We start from the raw sequence: 19,760 nt of genomic DNA on the forward strand, positions 1-19,760 counted from the left end.
TTTATTTGCTCTCATTAACATTTTTCATTGAGCCCGTAAATCGGAATCCAATCTAGAGCAAAAATGAGTCGTTACCAAGAAAAACATTCGTTGCTGTAGGCCTTTTCCAGACAGCTTGCTCAGGCAGCCAAACCTGATGAACTCCTTTCAAAGGGAAGAAAATAATAAATAATCAGGAAAAAAATAAAATAAAAGAATAAAAAATGACTGTGGATGAATTGCAACGTACCCGACCAGGAACAAGAAGATTGTCCACACCAATGAGATCCTTCTTCAGCTCCAACAGCTTCTGGAAGTTCTCCATTTTGACAATGCTGCCCTGGAGCTGCTCCACCACTTCGGAGACGTCCGCCAGAGCAGCTGCATAGCAACCAGTCACACTCATTTACTGCCATTCACAAATTTGTTCAGGTTTTGATTTTTCATCCTTGGGTGCCGATAAAGCACTGGCCGTGGCCTCTGGCAATGTTTTGTCTTTTCCACAAGGCGGCAGCATTTCCCCTTTTGTCCATGTTAGCGCTTTGTTACATCTTCAGCTGTTGTTAAATTGCTATATAAACCAATATGTATGTCTTGCATTGTATTTTGGACAGCCGCCCCCATTTCAAGATCATATAACTCCAGACCCATATAATTTAGGAATTAACCTTTTTCTGATGAAATAAGAGAGAACCCATTTATTATAATAATAATAATAATAATAATAATAATAATAATAATACATATCATTTATAAGCACCTTTTCAAAACTCTCAAGGTACTTTACAGTCACAGGATAAGTTTTTCTTTGTGGATGAGCAGCGGCAGCCACACGCGCCAGCGTTCACTCAACCCAGAAGTAACTCAAATAGACAGAGAGCTGGCTATTTAACTAATAGATAGCCATCTAGCCAGCCAGATAGCTAATAGACAGCCAGCCACCCAGCTAGCTAGCTAGATAGCTAATAGATAGCGAGTTGGATAGCTAGCCAGCTAGCTAGGCTTGATAGCTAACAGATAGCCAGATATATAGCTAGCCAGCCAGCCAATAGATAGCTAATAGCGAGCCAGCCTAATAGCTAGATAGCTAATAGATAGCCAGTTGGATAGCTAGCCAGCTAGTGAGGCAGCTTGATAGCTAACAGATAGCAGCCAGCTAGATAGCCAATAGCTAGCTAATAAATAGCCAGCCAGCCTAATAGCTAGATAGCTAAAAAATAGCCAGTTGAATAGCTAGCCATCAGGCTATGCACTTACTAGATAGCTAATAGCTAGCCATCAACCCAGCCAGATAGCTAATAGATAGCAAGCTACCCATTAAATCTTTGAGTCCAGATGTCCGTTCACACCAAAAATCTGAAAATGAGTTTTGAGACCGTGTAAGGGAGGTCTGACCAGTGCTTTATGGTAAGAAAAAACAAACAAATGTGGGAATGGCGCTCCACATCACGCTTTTCAAATCCCAAATAAATGAAGCTCAAATCAATTTTATAATTCATATCGCTGCCGAATCGTATTTTGTGGTTACCTCTGCAGTCCCTGAAGTCCACATGCGTGGCGGGGTAATGTTTACACAGACGCTCCAGGATGTGTTGATAATGTACGAGTCGATGCAGAGGACGCAAGATGAAGACGTTGAGCGGCACGTAGCAAACCTTCTGCAACTCAAACTCGCGGCAGAGGCCTTCGAAGCGGCGTGACGTCCTGCACGCTTTCTCCACTTCGCTCAAAATGTCGCTTTGTTGATGCAGGTTGACCGTCAGGGGCTTGTAAATGGACATGAATTTTAACCAGAACAGAATATTCAAATGATACAATTGGATTGAGCAAACCTTTAAGCCTTGTAAATTCTTCAGCATGACGTCTCCAATGCGCTGGTAGTCTCCTTTAATGTGAGCATTGGAACGCCCTTCCCTACAAGAAAGAAACATTGGCAACTTTAAAGGACAACCGACACCATTTTCTTCTTTCCTAAATGACATCAGAAAAACGTTTGAGAGCATCTAAAATAGCCAAAACACGCAGGCTGATATTTAAATGCAAAACACCAATAAAAATGACTTCAAGTGTCCCAAAACTACTTCAAAATGACCTCGGAAATGGCGAGTTTCAGAAGGGTACTTTGTACTTTGTTTGGTCTGTGACGTCACGCCAGGAAGTCTTGCCTTGCTCGAGAATCAAAACAAAGGCTTCAGATTCGGAGAAGATGTGTTCTTGTTATTCATATGATTCAAATAGTTCTGAAGAGGAAAGCATACATGTTTGCAATCGATGAAAGGAGTCCTCCCATATCAATTCGAGCTGTCAAGGACAGCATGTAGCGTCCCAGAAAATGCACAAGGTGGCGCCCAAGCTCCGTTGGAAATGGGCTGATTTGTCTGCTGGGAATTTGTGTCAACTAGTATCAAATAGTAGACTTGGTGCAACACACAACGATTCACCATGGCGTTATTTATGTGTTTTCCTTCTAATTTTGCCATCAAAACGACGTTTTCAGACCAAACAAAGTACCCAAAATGCATTGTGTGTCGCTTTCTCGGTCAGGGGCGTTCCTGACGTGACGTCACGTCAGGAATCGTCACCAACTCGAAAACAAGACTTCATGAATACTCAGCGCGAATCTTAAAACATAAATATAGCTATACGCCATGGAATCTGGGCACTCCATTGGAGTCCAGACGGCTCGAATTGATGCGGAAGGACTTCTTTAATCAATGGCAAACATTTATGCTTTCCTTTTCAGAACTATTTGAATTATATTCATAACTGGATGAGTAACAAGAAATCCATGGAACTCTCTGAAGCCATTGTTTTGATTCTGGAGCAAGGCAGTTTGTGAAGGAGTATCCAGGCGTGATGTCACGAACAAGGAGGCGGGACCTTCTGAAACTCGTCATTTTTCATCAGTTTTGGGACACTAACTCATTTTTATTGGTGTTTTGCATTTGACTAAAAATATCCGCCTGCGTGTTTTGGCTATTTTAGATGCTATAAAACGTTTTTTCTGATGTCAGTTAGGAAACAAAAAAAAAATGGTGTCGGTTGTCCTTTAATTAGTCAGGCTCAGGATTTTTTTTTTTTTTGACTGTAAGTTAGCCACAAGGTGTCGCTTTTGTGCACATGTTTTAAAAGACAGAGCTGGAAAGACTGTCAATCAGCAATCCATCTCCGTTCTGATCCCCTTATTCACATAAGGCTCCCGGGGAGGAGGATGGGGTCTTCAGACAGAAGCCTGAGGACACCTTGAACCGCTTGCCAGCATATAGCAGGGCACATACAGACAAACAACCATCTACGCGCAAAATCCCCCCGAGGGACAATTTTGATTGTTCAATCATTGGCATGTTTTTGAAATGTGGGAAGGAATTGAAATACCGGCAGAAAAGCCACGTAGGCTGGGGGAGAACACGCAAACAACATGTTTTTTAAACGACTGCGGGGAAAGCAAAACATCATTAAAAGAAACCAGAGAGCCGAAACACGACGGCGAGAAAATGTCTGCTTAGAACAGCGTGACTGTTGCCATGGCGATAGCGACTCCCGCTGTCATAAAAGCAACGATTCAATTCAACCCAAAAAAATAAATAAAAATCATAATTGACGCCAAGCTTGTTCATATGAACACAGATAAATTCAGTTTCAAATGCATTCATGTTGTTTTTGCCACATTTATTATTAATTATATATCATTATGTATATTATTGTTAATTATATACTCCGTTTGAGCCTGTTTGATACTTTATTTTGAATTTATAGACACTCCCCTACTTACGAACTTTTGAGTTGCGAACAACGATACGTAGTAACATATGTAGTACTCCCTCCATTTGTACATGTAAATATCTTCAAAGAGCATATATTTTATTAAATGTTTTGCAGTACAGGTTACTTATACAAGCCTTAAACATGTTTATATATACCTTAAACATACTTATATAAGCCTTAAACATACATTACATACAAAATATAGCACTGAATCAACTTACGAACAAATTCAACTTACGAACGACCATTTGGAACGTATCTTGTTCGTAAGTTGGGGAGCGTCTGTATTTAGATTTTTTTTTAATAAATTGATCTGTGTTCATATCAACATACTTGGCTTAGATGGGTTAAAAAATGTTGGAGGTGTATTTTTTTAACCCATTCACCGCCAGACGATTATTATTATTTTATTACTACTTATCTGAGCTTGAAATGGGGGTGGCTGTACAAAAGGCAAATGCTGCCCTCTCGTGGGAGGAAAAAAACATTGCCAGAGGTCTGACCAGTGCTTTATCAGCAAGAAATACCAAAACCCAAATACATTGGGGAATGGCGCTCCACGTCATGCTTTTCAATTCCTGAATTAATTTGCGAATGGCATTGAATGAGTTAATGTCAGGGTGTGAAATGAGTCTTACCACAAAGCCAGCCTTTGCTCCACTTCCTTGAGAAAACCCGTATGAAAGCTGTGCAGCGGCTCAAGCGTGGAAAAAACGGCCATCTTGAGAGAATCTGGAGTTTCCTCTTCCTGTGTCACGATTTTTTGGAAAGACTGAAGAAAAAAAACGAGAAAAAAAATGGAGGAAATATTTTTTTAATTCAAAATGGAAATACAATTCAGCAGGACACATTTCAACCGAAATTATACATACCCAGTCGTATTTTCAATTAAATTGCAGTAACACGCATAAAGAAGGTGTAAGTTGACATAAATTCCCAGCGGACAAATCAGCCCATTTTCAACGGAGCTTGTGCGCCATCTTGTGCATTTTCTGGGCACTACATTGAAGTAATTGATACGGAAGGACTTCTTGAATCGATTGCAAACATGGATGCTTTCCTCTTCGGAACTATTTGAATCATGTTCATAACTGGATGAGTAACAAGAAAGCATCTTTTCCGAATCTGAACTCTCTGAAGCCATTGTTGTGATTCTGGAGCAAGGCAGTGTGTGACCAATCGTGACGTCACGAACAAGGGGGCGGGACTTTCTGAATCTGCCCAGTTCCGAGCTCATTTTGTGGCAGTTTTGGGACACTTGAAGTCATTTTTATTGTTGTTTTGCATTAGACTAAAAATATCAGCCTGCGTGTTTTGGTTATTTTAGATGCTATAAAATGTTTTTCTGATGGCAGTTAAGAAACCAAAAAATGGTGTCGGTCGTCCTTTAAACAGAAACAGTGACGTATCAGCTGCCCCGAACGATTTAGTGACTTCCGAGTGTGTCGCGTGGCCAAAGGGTTCCCAAAAAAAAAAAAAAAGTCAATCTTTCTAAATCCGTCCGTATCACCGGCTCGATTCAGCATCCCGTCGGATGCTCGGCGATGGAGCGGCTAACCCTGCTAATCGATGTGTTCGACGGCCAGATGAGAAAACTTGTAACTGCCATCTTACCACGGTCACCACCTCCAGGTCTTTGACGTACGTCCTCTCGGTGGTCAGCAACTCTTTGGCGATGAAGTAGGCTTTGTCGGTGGGGAACCTCTGCCAAGGCATCCAAAAATAATCAGAAGAAATGGAATGGAGTCCCAAAAATGGGCTACGGGTGAAAAAGGTCAAGCTTTTTTTTGTATTCTATAGTCCTACAAATGCATAGTTTGCAGACAACGTGGCAAAATTCTATGTAATAATAAATGAAAATAAATAAAGATAAAATACATTATATTTTAAATTAATTCATTAAATCATATAAAAAAAATAAATTATATAAAATTATATTATATAATTATATACATTATTATTATATAAATTATAATTGTATAAATTCTATTAAAAATACATTATATAAAAATGAATTCAAATAAATTAAAAAAAATAAAGTCAAAAAATCTATGTAAAAGTAAATGAAAATAAAGATGAAATAAATTAGATGTTACAATAATTTAATAAATCATATAAAAAATAAATTATATGAAATTATATTATATAATTATATAAGGTAGTATTATTATATAAATTATATAATTTTCTTTAATGAATTCTAATAAATACCAAAAAAAAGCAAAAAAAAATCTATGTAAAAAATGTGATCCATATGACAATATCATGCAAAAATGTTCAAATTAAGATGCTCTTCTTTCATTGTAAAAAATGTTAATTCCTAAGTTATATGGGTCTGGAGTTATCTAAGCTTGAAATGGGGGCTGCTATACAAAATACAATACATTACATAACTTTTGATTTATATAGCGCCTTAAAAACAGCTGAAGGTGTAACAAAGCGCCAACATGGACAAAGGGCAAACGCTGCCCCCTCGTGGAAGTGAAAAAACATTGCCAGAGGTCTGACCAGCGCTTTATCGGCACCCCCCCCCCGCAAGAAAAACTGGCGCTATGTCACACTTTTCAAAGAAATGAACCTCCATTTCATTCTAGTCGTAAGCGACCAACTCTAAAAAAAAAGTGCAAAATGGCCAAACTATAAATTGATTTGCTCTCTTGCTTAATTTTCATCAAATACAAACCTTCCGACGTCCCTCGTCTTCATCATCGGCACGTATGCTGCAAGCGTCGTTGAGGAGGGGGCTGGTAAGAGGCGACGGTTGACGAATGTCGGGACTGTGATTGCCCACTTCCAGAGCCGTCTGGCCGTTAAGCAGACCGTGCGAGTGGCCGGAGGAAGTGGACAGGTAAGGACTGTTTGCCATTGCTCCTACGAAGAAAGAGAGAGAGATGAGTGAAAACTCAGCAAAGGGTTAAATAATCATTTGGCGTGGCTGCTTTGTGGGCGGGCACTTGCTTTACTGTGTCGTCCAGATGGCACCGGGAGGCTTTGTGCAAAAAAAACAAAAAAAAAAACTCTCTGTCCATTAGGGCACACCAGCACCATTTTATTTCGCTGACGAAGATTTTCAGATGAGAAGCGAAACATCCGACACCTTCAAAGATGACGGCTGAAGAAACCTTTTCATCAATCTAATGAAATCTAATCTAAAGTGTTTTCTTAAAATTGAAACAGCATGTGACTAAAATAGTCTATTTGTATCTTTGTTATCGGCAGCATTTTGATCCAATTCCTAAAACGGATCCAGAAATTGTCATCTAGGACACCACAAAAGCAAGCACAAATTGCCATCGAAGAATGAGAAATGCCCTTAAAAGTATCAAGACCACAAAAAAACAACAGAGAGGATGAAAGGAGACAAAACGCACAAAAAGTGATCGGACTCCATAAAAGCCATTTTATTGACTTTCATAAAAACAGAAGAGATTCATGCAAAAAAAGAAGACGAGCAGCACATAAACACAACAGTAAAGGTTGGAAGCAAGTGCAAAAAAAGGGGGAAGTGAATTCATGCAACAAACTTTTAAAGGACAACCGACACCATTTTTTTGTTTCCGGACTGACATCAGAATAACGTTTTAGAGCATCTAAAATACCCAAAACACGCAGGCTGATATTTTTAGTCAAATGCAAAACACCAATCAAAATGAGTTAAAGTGTCCCAAAACTACTTCAAAATGACCTCGGAAATGGCGAGTTTCAGAAGGTCACGCCCCCTTGTTCGTGACGTCACGCCAGGATACTCCTTTACAAACTGCCTTGCTCCAGAATCAAAACAATGGCTTTAGATTCAGAGCAGATGCTTTGTTGTTACTCATCCAGTTATGAATATGATTCAAATAGTTCTGAAGAGGAAAGCATACATGTTTGCAATCGATTAAAGGAGTCCTCCCATATCAATTCGCATATCAAGCATCTAGTGTCCCAGAAAATGCAAAAGATGGCGCCAATGCTCTGTTGGAAATGGGCTGATTTGTCTGCTGGGAATTAGTGTCAACTAGTATCAAATAGTAGTCTTGGTGCAACACACAGCGATTCACCATCGCGTTATTTATGTTTTCCTTCTAATTTCGCCATCAACACGGATAAACACGAAGTTATCAGACCAAACAAAGTACCCAAAATGCATTGTGTGTCGCTTTCTCGGTCTGGGGCGTTCCCTCCGTGACGTCACTTAGGGCATCGTTTTCAACTCGAAAGTAAGACTTCATGAATATTCAGCGCGAGTCTTAAAAGGTAAAATATAGTTATATGCCGTGGAATCTTTGTAAAATACGCTCAGTAGAGGTCATTTGAAGTGATTTTACAAATTAGGGACACAGCTTGTCCGGAGCGTCGGTTGTCCTTTAAGTATGTAACACATTTTTGATTAACTTAAAAAACACATTTCACATGACTAAAATGTGTTAAAAATTACCAGATGCTCCAATTACAGTTCAAAGCAAAGAACAGAAACATGAAAAAGGTTCACACACAAAAAAAGGTTCTAAAAGCCGCACTGGTCTCGTACTAAATACGTTTTCAAGAATTTCAAAAATGAATTAGAAAACTGCTTGTTTGATTGACTATGAAGTGAAAGTTTTAAGGGGGAGGAAGATAGACAACAGTTTCATGCAAACAGGCAAGAGCATAGAAAGAAAAAATGAAAAATACAAACACAAAAAAATAATTACAAAACAGGAGACACAACGTAAAGTCGACCAAAACGTCCTCCGAAGAAGAAAGATGACCCAAAAAATGGCAACAAAGTGCATTGTGTACAACAAAGCTACTTAGATAAAGTACCTCAAGATAGTTTGATGTCTACTGTACTCCATTCAAGTGCAAAAAAACGACAATCTTTTATCAGGCCACCATTGGTATCTCATGGGAATGTACACACAAAGTACATCATTAATTACACAATCTAATGAGATCCCAAAGCCGAATACAAAAATGTTCTTTGTCACCGATGGAAATTAGACAGAATAAGAAGTTATCATATTTAAAAGTTTCATGCTGTTATATGCTTAGTCAACACTTGTGACTCAATACACAATTGAAGCACAGAGAAACCAGGGGTCAATCTGAGGTCAACAGACACAGCCTGTTAAACTGTCATCTTCATCTAAGAGATCTGACCTTGGACAGAATTTAGGACTTGGGAAACTCCTTTATCACCGAAGCAATTTACGACTTGAAACTCCTTCACAGGAAGAGCTCATGAGCCAGGTTACAAGGTACATACAGGTACACGCAAGCTCTCTATCCAACCATCTCGCTAGCTCTCTATCTATCTCTCTATTTAGCTAGCTCTCTATCTAGCTAGCGCTCTCTCTCCATCTCTCTATTTTATTTTTTTTCAACTAGCTATTGATGATCTGAAAGCTCTCCTCATCGCTGAGAGCGTGGCAAGCGTCCTCATCCGCTTCCTCATCCAGCTGGAGGCTACCAAAGGAAAACTTATTTCTCGGTATGGCCGAAGTAGCGTCAACGTGATCCCGAAACGCAATCTGGCTGTGTCCACCCCCGTTGTTGACCTCCACTTCAGACTCACTCGACTCCGAAGCAGTCGTGGTACAACCTTCGCTCAACTGAACCGCCCCGGAATGCGCGACTCCGGTCGGGCGTTTACGCCCTGGACCGTTCTTAGCTTTGCCCGGCGGTGTGAGCCCATTGACTAGCATGCGGCGTTGGAGAGCTGCCATTCGCTCGCGTTGCGGTTCTCGCCCGGAACAGGAAGTCAGCGGATTTGGATTCAGGTGAGGGTGGTTTTTGCGATGCTTCCGAGAGCGGCTCGCGGTGGCTTCAGAGCTCACGTAGCCATTTTGCTCAGCATGACTGATGGATCCAGATGGACAGGAGGTACCCATAACGGGACCTGCGGGTACAACCGGTGAACCGGTTCCATGTTGGAACATAATCGGGCTATTGCTGTGTTTTACTCGACTCCGTGATCGACGCATAGCGGGAACGCCAATGTCATTAATCATAACATGTGACGATTCCGAAGATCTAGAGTGCTCCCTAGATTGCAAACTTCCCTGAAATTCCTTCCGGTGGACCTCCACCGGGCCATTTATGCTTCTGGAGTCTGAAGCGTGCTGAAACGCAACCTGCCGCCTGTAGTTCCGAGTCCAACCAACCAGGTCCGCGCTTACATGATCATCTTTTTCAGAGCGGGTAGAAAAGCAGCCGCCTTGAGAACCTGTTGCCAGTTGTTGGAGGTGATCCGGACCAACGGAGCCTCTGGTCTCCTCCTTCCTGGATGGCGATCTGTCCCCGTGTTCGCTGTTCTGGTGGTCCGGGCTGCTCCTGGTGGTGGCTTCGGGTGTTTCTTGGGAACTCACCAGTGCCGATTCCTTCCACTGGTGCGGCGAAGGAGCGTCGACTCGGTCGCCGAGAGCAGCACTCTGGAAATGGAGTGATGTTCATTATTGATGCTAAAAGCTTAGGCAGTGAACCATTTTCATATCTGGTTCATCATTTGCGTGCTTTGGATTTTTAAAGGAGAACCGACACCTCCAAGTTGCGTCCATAATTTGTAAAATCGCTTCAAATGACTTCTACTGAGCGTATTTGACAAAGATTCCAGCGCATATAGATATATTTTACGTTTTAAGACTGGCGCTGAATATTCCGGAAGTCTTGTGTTTGAGTTGGTGACGAGTCCGTACGTGACGTCACTGAAGGAACGCCCCTGACCGAAAAAAGGACACTTTGTAGCAGTCCTTCCATCACGTCAATGCATTTTGCTCTACTTTGTTTGGTCTGAAAACTTTGTGCCCAATTCGCAGCTCAATTTTTTGCACATTTTTGACACTTTAAGTCATTTTTATTGGTGTAAAATATCAGCCTGCGTGTTTTGGCTATTTTAGATGCAATGAAAAAAATGGTGTCGGTTGTCCTTTAAGGGATAATCAAAAAAACAGATTTTACAATCCAAAACTTACTTCTTTTGGCACTTTTTGGGAGTGTGGAGAAGGCAACGGTGACAGGCGGCAATTGTGCTGGACTCGACTGTGTTTCCTAGTGGACAGGATGTCAGAAGGTCAGTGTTAAAAAGGGACGTTCTCGCTTGGATCAAACATGTCTGACGTATTTTTTTTACCTCTCAAACGGGAGCTTCTTAAACTCCGACTCCCTGACAAAGTCAATCACCTGCTTCTGCGTACGGCCACTATGGAGTCAAGCAGAGGTACTGAGGGAGGCCATTGGGAGGGGAGTCGGATTTACAGGTGTTGAAGCCATTTTGGGTTAGCTTGGAACCAGAAACGTGAGCTTTTGTTACCTGAATCTGAAAGAGGAGCCTCGTGTGAACAGCACGGCTTTAGGCTTAGGTTTGGGTTCCTCAAAGAGCCGGAAAAAAGCGTGGTACTCCACGCAGACCTTCCAGAAGACTTTACAACAGTCTCTGCTAGCCATGAGAAACTCCAGAGTGTCTTGATATGAACTCTGCAGGACACACAACACCAAATGATTTGCGACATTTGCCATTTTCACTCATTCACTGCCAGACGATGAGCAAAAATGTGTATGGTTCAGTGCCAGGGTTTTATAGTCATTTTCACTTAAATTGCAGGACCCAAAGATTATTGAATTTTTCGAACTACATCAACATTCAATACAGCGTAAGAAACCTTAGACTCTTCTTTCATCAGGAGAAATAAGAGTTAATTCCTAAATTACTGTATCCGACTGTATCCTGTGACTGTAAAGTGACCTTGAGAGTTTTGAAAGGTGCTGAGAAATGAAATGTATTATTATTATTATTATATCTACTAGCTAGCTAGCTTTCTGTCTATTTGAGTTACTTCCGGGTTGAGTGAACGCTGGCGTGTGTGGCTGCCGCTGCTCACCCATAGAAAATCTTATCCTGTGACTGTAAAGTAACCTTTAGAGTTTTGAAAGGCGCTTATAAATGAAATGTATTATTATTATTATATTGATTTATATAGCCGTTTAACAACACCTGAAGCTATAACAAAAGGACAAAAGGAAAAACATTGGCAAAGGCCTGACCAGCGCTTTATCGGCACCCCGTGAAAATGGGTTAATAAACTTACATTCCCATCAGCCCTCAGTTTGATGAGGAAACGTTTCCTCTTGAAGCTCAGTTTTCGGATTTTAGACCAGTTGAAAGAGTTGATCTTTGTGTGTCCCTACGGAGAAGAACATAATCAAGTGAGTACAGGATGGAAATGACCGTCAGATTTTGGTGAAGCCCACCTGAAAGACCAAAACGCCCGTGTGCGCCACGGCAAGGCATAAACGGGAGTTTTCGCGGTCTTTGGCTGGATGGAGACGAATCCCGTACATCTCCAGGCGACGCGCCACTTCGAGCAATTGGAAGTCGGATTCGGCTGGCGTCTGACCTCTAACAACACAAAAAAAAAAATAATTCACCCATTAATAAATTGCAGAAGAAGAATTTTGCGCCAGCCTATCATCCATAAATGTTGTTTTTATGGCAAGAAAAAATAAAAGGACCTTCTGAAATGCTTTAGTCGGACGAACGGCTTGTCCAAAATTAGCATCAGGTTCCGCTACTTTTTCTTGCAACTGTATTCAAGCGCATTTCATTTTCTGTCTGTTGACAATGTTTATGGGATATCAATAGCGAGCGAGCTATTAGCTGTCTATCTATCTCGCTAGCTAGCTATATGGCTATTTACCTGTCTGGCTAGATAGATAGCTGACTATTAGCTATCTATTAGCTAGCTAGCTTTCCATCTATTTGAGTCATTCCGGGTTGAGTGAACGCGTGTGGTTGCCGCTGCTCACCCACAGAAAAACTTATCCTGTGACTGTAAAGTGTCCTTGAGAGTTTTGAAAGGTGCTTATAAATGAAATGTGTTATGATTATTATGATAAAATCACTTCTAAAGAATCATTTTTTGCTCTCGACAACAATAGACGTCACTGGTCAACACATTTGCCTCTTGGCGTAGTTGTTTTCAGCATTGGTGTCGAACTGAAGGCCCGGGGGCCAAATGTGGCCCGCCGCAATCGTACTTACATATTCATGGAGTGGAACTCCATGATCTTGTCAATCAAAGGCATCTGATCGGGGATGTACTTATTATTGAGGAGGTGTGACCTGCACTGGCCTTCCTCAAAGTCGCCAATCTCAGCTAAAATGTAAAAAAAAAAATGACAAGATGAAATGAAAACAACAGTGGAAACAAAGGAAATGTCAGGTTTCTGATTGATATGGCACGTCGCAGATGTCAACAATGCAAAAATGCAAATAAGACGGTTAGAAAGTAGTGACACACTTTTTGTTGTTTTTGTAACAAACAAACATAAACAAACAAACAAACAAACAACTAACTAACAAATTAAATACATAAACACACAAATAACTAATTAAATAAATACATATACAAATAAATAACAAAATAAATAAACACACAAATAAATAACAAAATAACTAAATACATAACTAAATAAATACACCAATACACAACTAAATACACAAATAATTACACAAATACGCAAATAATACACAAATACAAAAATAAATACACTAATATACAAATAAATAGACTTATACACAAATACACACCTACACACATAAATAAATAAATAAATATGAAAATAAAGAACTAAAATACACAAATAAATACACTAATAAACACACAAATACACAAATGCACAAATAAATACATAAATACATAAATACACAAGTACACAAATAAAGACAAAAATACACAAATAAATAGAAATAAATAAATACACAAGTACACAAATAAAGACAAAAATACACAAATAAATACACAAATAAATAAACAAAGGGAGGCCTCAGTACTCACATTGCATAATGTGTGACACCATCAAGGCAGCACTGGTGTCATTGCACGTCAGATGGCCACTAGAAAGGTCTTGTTTAATCTGGAGGGCAAACAGGTACCTGGAAAAGAACATAGCGCTCCATGGTTCCGTTTTGGATGCTTTTCAGGTGAATCAAAGATTCAAATTTTGGATTTCTGGACATTACATTATAGCTAACTTTGCCTTGAAATTTCCATTCTACTTTTAGGAAAGTTACGAGCTTTAATTAGTCATTAGCATTTGCAAAAATAACTTTTTGCGACTTTTTCTGGAGAATCTGAGTGTACTAAAAAACTCATGTGCTAGTAACCCGAAAATATTGGGACAGGGCTATCTTTCATGATCTTGGTGGCAAAGGTTTATGTTAATGTGAGGTGAGGAGCTTCATGTATTCAGCCCACAACTCTGCCAAATAAGAAAATTCTGCATTCACTGTTGAAACTTTCACTTGACGTCCAGGCATACGTCTGTGTAAGCTCTCAGTCGTACAGGAGTGGTCCATCGATGAAAAGGTTTCTTCACCCGTCATCTGTACAAATTTGAAGGTGTCGGACGTTTCGCTTCTTATCCAAGACTGGCCTGATTGCCCCACTTGCTCCGGTATGTATTTATTATTACACCTTTTCATCCACGTGACGTCCAGGTGGTTGTTTTTTTTTTTTAATTAAGATGGAGCCAACTTAATGAGCCGAAGATAGTATGAATATTCAGGGTAAACTAACTCACCGTGTTAGCTCCTCCAACAGCTGGGCATGGTCTGGAGGAAAATATTTCACAGCAAACCTCAAAACCGTATGCTTCGGTCCTGTTAGGAACATATGAGGTATCAAAATAGAAATTGCCAGCACTTTGTTAGATTTGCACCTTGATGAAAACCTCCATGTTGGAACACCAACAACCAACCAACAAACTGAAAACAAAACACTCACGTCTCAGCTGCTTCATAATAGGCTTGATAGGATCCAACCAAACCTATGGAGGAGATCACATCAGCGTGTTATTGTTCCGATAGAGAGACAATTCTTAGCTTGATGAGACGTTCCAGTGATCGATTCAGTTCACTCAATTTGTTCTTCTCGCTCACCATCATCTTTTGATGGCTCTGAAACTCCAAGCCAAAGTAATCGCCCTCGATGAGATTCATGTGGCTGCACACCAGGTCCAACAGCACCTTGCCTGAAGCTTTGACCTGTGGACAGAAGAAATAAACAAATAAACAAATACATTTATATGTCCATTAGCTAGATAGCTTTCCATCTGAGTTACTTCTGGGTTGAGTAAAGGCCTAGCTAGCTATTTGTTAGCTATTTATTAGCTAGCTAGCTTTCTATCCGAGTTACTTAGTGCTCTATTAGCTGTCTATTAGCTAGCTAGCTTTCTATCGGAGTTGAGTTGCAGTTGAGTGAAGGCCTAGCAAGCTATCTATTAGCTATCTCTTAGCTAGCTAGCTAACTTGATCTATTTGAGTTACTTCCGAGTTGAGTGAATGTGAAATATAGCCATTTTTGAAATGGCTATATAAAGATTTTGTGTTCACATTACAAAAATGAAATTTTTTTGTCATGTTTTGAAGAGACTATTCAACTGGGAGGACCTTATTGTGTCGTTCATTTGTTCAAGTATTTGTCATTTTGTTGTAACTTAGCTCAATAGTAGGTAGCTTCAAGTCAAGTTTATTCATTGTAGATGTTGGTCACAAAAGAGTCTCAAATGGCTTCACAAGCCACCATTTTGACATCATCCGTCAGTGTAGTTCAGCTAAAATTAGACTAGCATACTAGCTAACTACAAATAGCTGATCCAACGCTGTTCCTAACAAACGAGCGGACTTTAAACGCCATGCTGTAAAACAACAATACAAAAGGGAACACCCAGAAAGAGAGAAAAAAAAAATCCACCTTTGGGACAAGTCAAACCCCTGGAGGTTAATGACACCAAGGAAGAGAACAAGTCTCAACTCCTCCATGCACTCCACTCCACTCGCAAAGACACCGCTACAAAGCTAACTTCCCGGCCTATTACGACACCAGTAGAGTTTGATTACAAATATTCTTCTCCAGTGGCACACAAACACGGGAAACATGGACTTCAATGTTGCCTTCTGGGAAACAATGGCAGCATATTGGGATTGTCACACGCTGTCTGCTAACTCATGGCTAGTTTGCACAAGCACAGAGTGCACCACGGCGCCCGGACTTAGCTAATGATCTACTTTTGTGTGAGGGAATCTTTCCAGGAAGTAGAGTCGCCTTTAATTTTATCACTGCACCACCAACCACTCGCCATCAGTCACTGTCACGACGCCAGAGAATATTTGCGGTCTTGATGCTTGCAGGTGTGCCACACACACACACGGGCACCCGTCAGCACATGTAGGCGGCTATTTCGCCAACCAACCCGGCGTGTTTGACACGGTCTGTTGTGGAAATCGATTTCTGTGAGGTACTGTCAGCCAGGCTTTCTATTGCTTGAAGCAACGTCAAGTTTGTTGGTTGTGGAATCGTACTCTGTATCCCTGCAAAAGGTGATTTTTCTGTTTACATAGCGCAGTGTGTGTGTGTACATGTAATGTAAATGCAGCTGATACATTTGTTTAGAACTGCTATCCCATAGTTGACCAGAAATGGCTGTGCTTTCTTTTCTTGACATTCATTACATTGGTTTGTTGTCTCTTCCGGTACAGGTTTTACTTTCCGCGCTTTGTTACTTAAGTTTCATTTTCACTGAGAAGACGGCGAGAATAGACATGCTTTATGGCTGTACTGTTTAGCAAGGAAAAGATAAAAAGGACGAAAATCGAAACTTCCATTTCGGACGGAAGACGGGTAAAGTGGTTTGTATGATTTTACTGCATACGTTTTATTTTATTGATGTAAAGTCCAAATGTTTATGTGTAAATAATAGCTATATTTTTATACTTGTTTGTAGTTCGACGGTGGTGGTGTCGGGTTCCTTTCCGACAAAACGGTCGTAAGTCAAACGGTCGTAAATCGGATGTTACCTGTAGTTATATTGTGTTTTTATGACTTGTGACTGTTTTCTATAAAAGTGACGTGACGGTTAAAATGGATTAAGTCAGGTATAACCTCACAAGCAGCCCAAGAGGGGGGACAAAACCAAACACTGAAAAGCTGTGAAAACAGCCGCCATATGCTCCTTGTGTGCAGTTATTGATGTTCCACTTTCATTTCCCCACAACTTAAAATCTCAATTTCGGAATACAAAAGCACAAGAGGTGAAAACAATGAAGGTTCAATGGCGCATTTGTCTGAAGTACTCTCATTTCCTGCTTTGTAAATCTCCTGTCACTAGAAAATAAACAAAGCGCCATCCGAGCTGGGATGCGTGATGCCGTGGGACGATTAAAAATGGGCAGGGTGGGGCGTAAGGGACTGAGGGGGGTGATTAAATGCAGCTGTTGGATTTGGGAGACACTGCAAGCACTTCTCACTGCAACGTTTGACAAAGTAAGGCTGCATGCATCACTTGCTGTATGATGGTCGGCCAGCTCACATTAACACAACATTTAGGCACGATTGTAGACCTTGAATTCACGATGAAAGGTACCATAACACCATCGTGCCCAGAAGAAATCGGTCCAGTTATCAGTGCTAGCGAGAATGTTGAAATGTTGATTGACGTGCAAAACAGGGTTCCTCCAAAACGATTCCTGAGCAGCTTGAGAAGCTATCATAGAATCGTTGCTCCCCGTGTAATAGCAGTTGAGAACCAACAATTGAAGATAATACCGCATTTCACGGACTTCACATATATGGCGTATAAGGCGCAAGGTTATCTTTTGAAGAAAATGAAGTATTTTGGGTGTGCCTTATATACCGGAAAACATGGACCCGGTCTCTAACCCAGGGACCTGACCCGGTCCCTAACCTATTCCCCCAGAATAGTCCACCGTACTGACCACTAACGTAAGCTTCCACATCATTATTCTGTGAAGGGTAGGCGGGGTGTAAAGCGTGTCAGGGCTCATTAGGTTTTGCCATAAGGGCGTCGTTTGTGTTTACATGTGTATCGCCGCTTGAAATCATGCTCGCACCACTACACTGACCTCCCCATGCCCTCTCCCTGTGTTGATAGAGGATGTCTAAACAAAGATGACAGCAACGTCTGAACACACATGTCCATTTGGGTTCTCAGTGCAGGGTAAACAACAAGGACAGAAAAAAAAAATCAGTCATACACCCCCACCCTTGAGCGAGAACCTCCTGGCAAATAGCAGCCAGGAAAGGTCAGGTATATCATACTGTATTCCTGCTGCTTTTCCCCTTCAGGGGATATGTTGGTATGGTCCACTTCACCCTTGATGTGCCAGCCATGGCAGGACTAAGCCCCCCACCAAATACAACAAGGATGTGTGTGTGTCGTGGTAAACATACCACCAATGCCTGTAGGCTTCAGAGGGGAACAAAGAGAAGCTTGTGTCATGGCACTGGAGAAGTAAGCGATGGGTATTTGAGCCAGCTGCTTGGACAATGTCGGACACAGAATTGGCTGAGATTTAAATCCTACATAAAGCATCCCCAGCTTATCCAGAATGCTGCTGCTCGCCTCTTGACAGGTACTTGTAGGAGGGAGCATATAACTCCTACTCAGGCATCCCTTCACCGGCTCCCTATACATTTTAGAGTTGCCTTCAAGATCTTATTTGTTTTAAAATCTTTAAATGGCCTACACACCTTCCCGACGCCTTAGGTCTGCTGACCAGACATTATTAGATGTGCCAAAAACTAAACGGAGGTTCATAGGGGATTGATACTTTTCCGTTGCTGGTCCCACTCTCTGGAATGAAGTGCCTCTGAATATTCGGCAAGGCCCCTTGCTACCCATCTTTAAAACCAGACTCAAAACTCACTTGTTCTCTTTGGCATTCGACCTAGACGACTTAAACGTGGTGTTTCCAAGCATTTGGCGGTCTTTGTGGCTTGCTTCCCAACGGATGGAATAGCGGCACAGCCGTCACACAGCCGGGAAGTTTCGACTCGTGAGGAGCATCATAAGAGGCTGAAAGTCAAGGATGACACAGTGATGTAATGGCAAGGACGTGCATGCCGCAGAAGGAAAACCATTGCCAAGAATGCCGATTGCCCTTGGGGTGTGGCGTTGGGGGGGGTCGGGCAGGGCGTCACCAGCGGTGCCGCACACGAATCTGCTTGCGATTGAACTCTCCAAGTGAATCGTGATGTTTGCACTCTCGGAGTTGAACAGATTATAAAAAGTGCTTCCAGTAGCCAGAAGATTCATTCCCACACTGTAGTGCTTTTATAAGAAACATATGTGAAGACTACACTAACTTCCTGGCGGCGTTTCCCATGGGTTCAGCGGTCGCTGAGTTATTGACCGTATCGTATAAGCGGCATCGGTGTGCAGTGGCGACTTGCTGTCGACTGTATGAATGGATGTGCAGGCCTTAGGTATACTCAGAGTGGGAAGGGAGGGGTAGGACAGCGAGGTCGTTGGCATTGAGAGCTCATTCTCATTCAGGTCATGCACGGACGAGGTTCCCGGGGTGGCTCGACTACAAGCTGCAAGCTGACAGGCAAAGAATGGAGGGTGCAAACTTGCTGGTAATCACGTGTGTGGCGACTGCTGTCTACTTCAACAGTCTTATCCTAAGAGCAAATCAAATGTGGGCCGAGTGAGGACATTGCTCGGAAAACGTCTGGGTTTTCCTCTCCCTGAGCTGCGCAAGAAAAATATTGAGGAAATGGTGGCAACTGGGTTGTCACAGCTGCCAAGAATCATCGCGTCACAGGATTCCTACTGTCCCAGAAGGACAACCGTGACGATAAAGTCTCAGGGATTCAATAGGGGGGCTTACATCGTCCTCAACCAGTGAGATAATTTTCCCAAGAGCATTACAATGTTATTAAAATAAAGAATTATCATTAAGTGAGCATCTCGTAGTATCCGTTAAGGGCAGTGGTTCATAATCTCGTTGAAGGCACCAAACCCCACCAGTTTCCTATGTTCATTCACCAAACCCTTCTTTTCAATGACTGTGCCCACTAACTGCAGACTAGACTGAGGTGTAGACCTCTGCGGCGGGGATCCACCTAACCCCTGAGACCGACTCGCCGAACCCCTAGGGTTCGATCGAACCCAGTTGGAGAACCGCTGGTCTAGAGTTTTTTGGTGGGGGACCTCCTGCTGTTCACAAAAGGATCAAAGATCAGCGAGATCAA

At 41.6% G+C, this 19,760-nt stretch overlaps 1 protein-coding gene across 3 annotated transcripts in view; it reads right to left on the bottom strand.

Annotated features, from left to right (window-relative positions):
• The window catches only part of LOC148894224 (FERM, ARHGEF and pleckstrin domain-containing protein 1), a 40,204-nt gene that overhangs the window by 7,575 nt on the left and 12,869 nt on the right, over positions 1 to 19,760 (bottom strand). For 2 of the 3 annotated variants that reach the window (XM_089002508.1, XM_089002507.1), the window contains exons 3-19: positions 14,645 to 14,749; positions 14,490 to 14,532; positions 14,287 to 14,365; positions 13,542 to 13,639; positions 12,746 to 12,860; positions 11,956 to 12,103; positions 11,793 to 11,888; positions 11,018 to 11,181; positions 10,838 to 10,906; positions 10,680 to 10,755; positions 9,935 to 10,139; positions 6,428 to 6,615; positions 5,359 to 5,448; positions 4,383 to 4,516; positions 1,508 to 1,893; positions 230 to 360; positions 76 to 144 (exon numbers count right to left, since the gene is read on the bottom strand). In XM_089002508.1, the coding sequence (XP_088858634.1) occupies positions 76 to 144; positions 230 to 360; positions 1,508 to 1,893; positions 4,383 to 4,516; positions 5,359 to 5,448; positions 6,428 to 6,615; positions 9,935 to 10,139; positions 10,680 to 10,755; positions 10,838 to 10,906; positions 11,018 to 11,181; positions 11,793 to 11,888; positions 11,956 to 12,103; positions 12,746 to 12,860; positions 13,542 to 13,639; positions 14,287 to 14,365; positions 14,490 to 14,532; positions 14,645 to 14,749 (2,196 nt within the window). The remainder of the gene's footprint in view (positions 1 to 75; positions 145 to 229; positions 361 to 1,507; positions 1,894 to 4,382; positions 4,517 to 5,358; positions 5,449 to 6,427; positions 6,616 to 9,934; positions 10,140 to 10,679; positions 10,756 to 10,837; positions 10,907 to 11,017; positions 11,182 to 11,792; positions 11,889 to 11,955; positions 12,104 to 12,745; positions 12,861 to 13,541; positions 13,640 to 14,286; positions 14,366 to 14,489; positions 14,533 to 14,644; positions 14,750 to 19,760) is intronic. The other variant, XM_089002510.1, reaches the window with a different exon arrangement.

Source organism: Hippocampus bargibanti, linkage group LG08 (assembly GCF_051943395.1).
Source record: "Hippocampus bargibanti isolate YZ-2025 linkage group LG08, ASM5194339v1, whole genome shotgun sequence".
In the NCBI taxonomy this organism is placed as follows: domain Eukaryota; kingdom Metazoa; phylum Chordata; class Actinopteri; order Syngnathiformes; family Syngnathidae; genus Hippocampus; species Hippocampus bargibanti.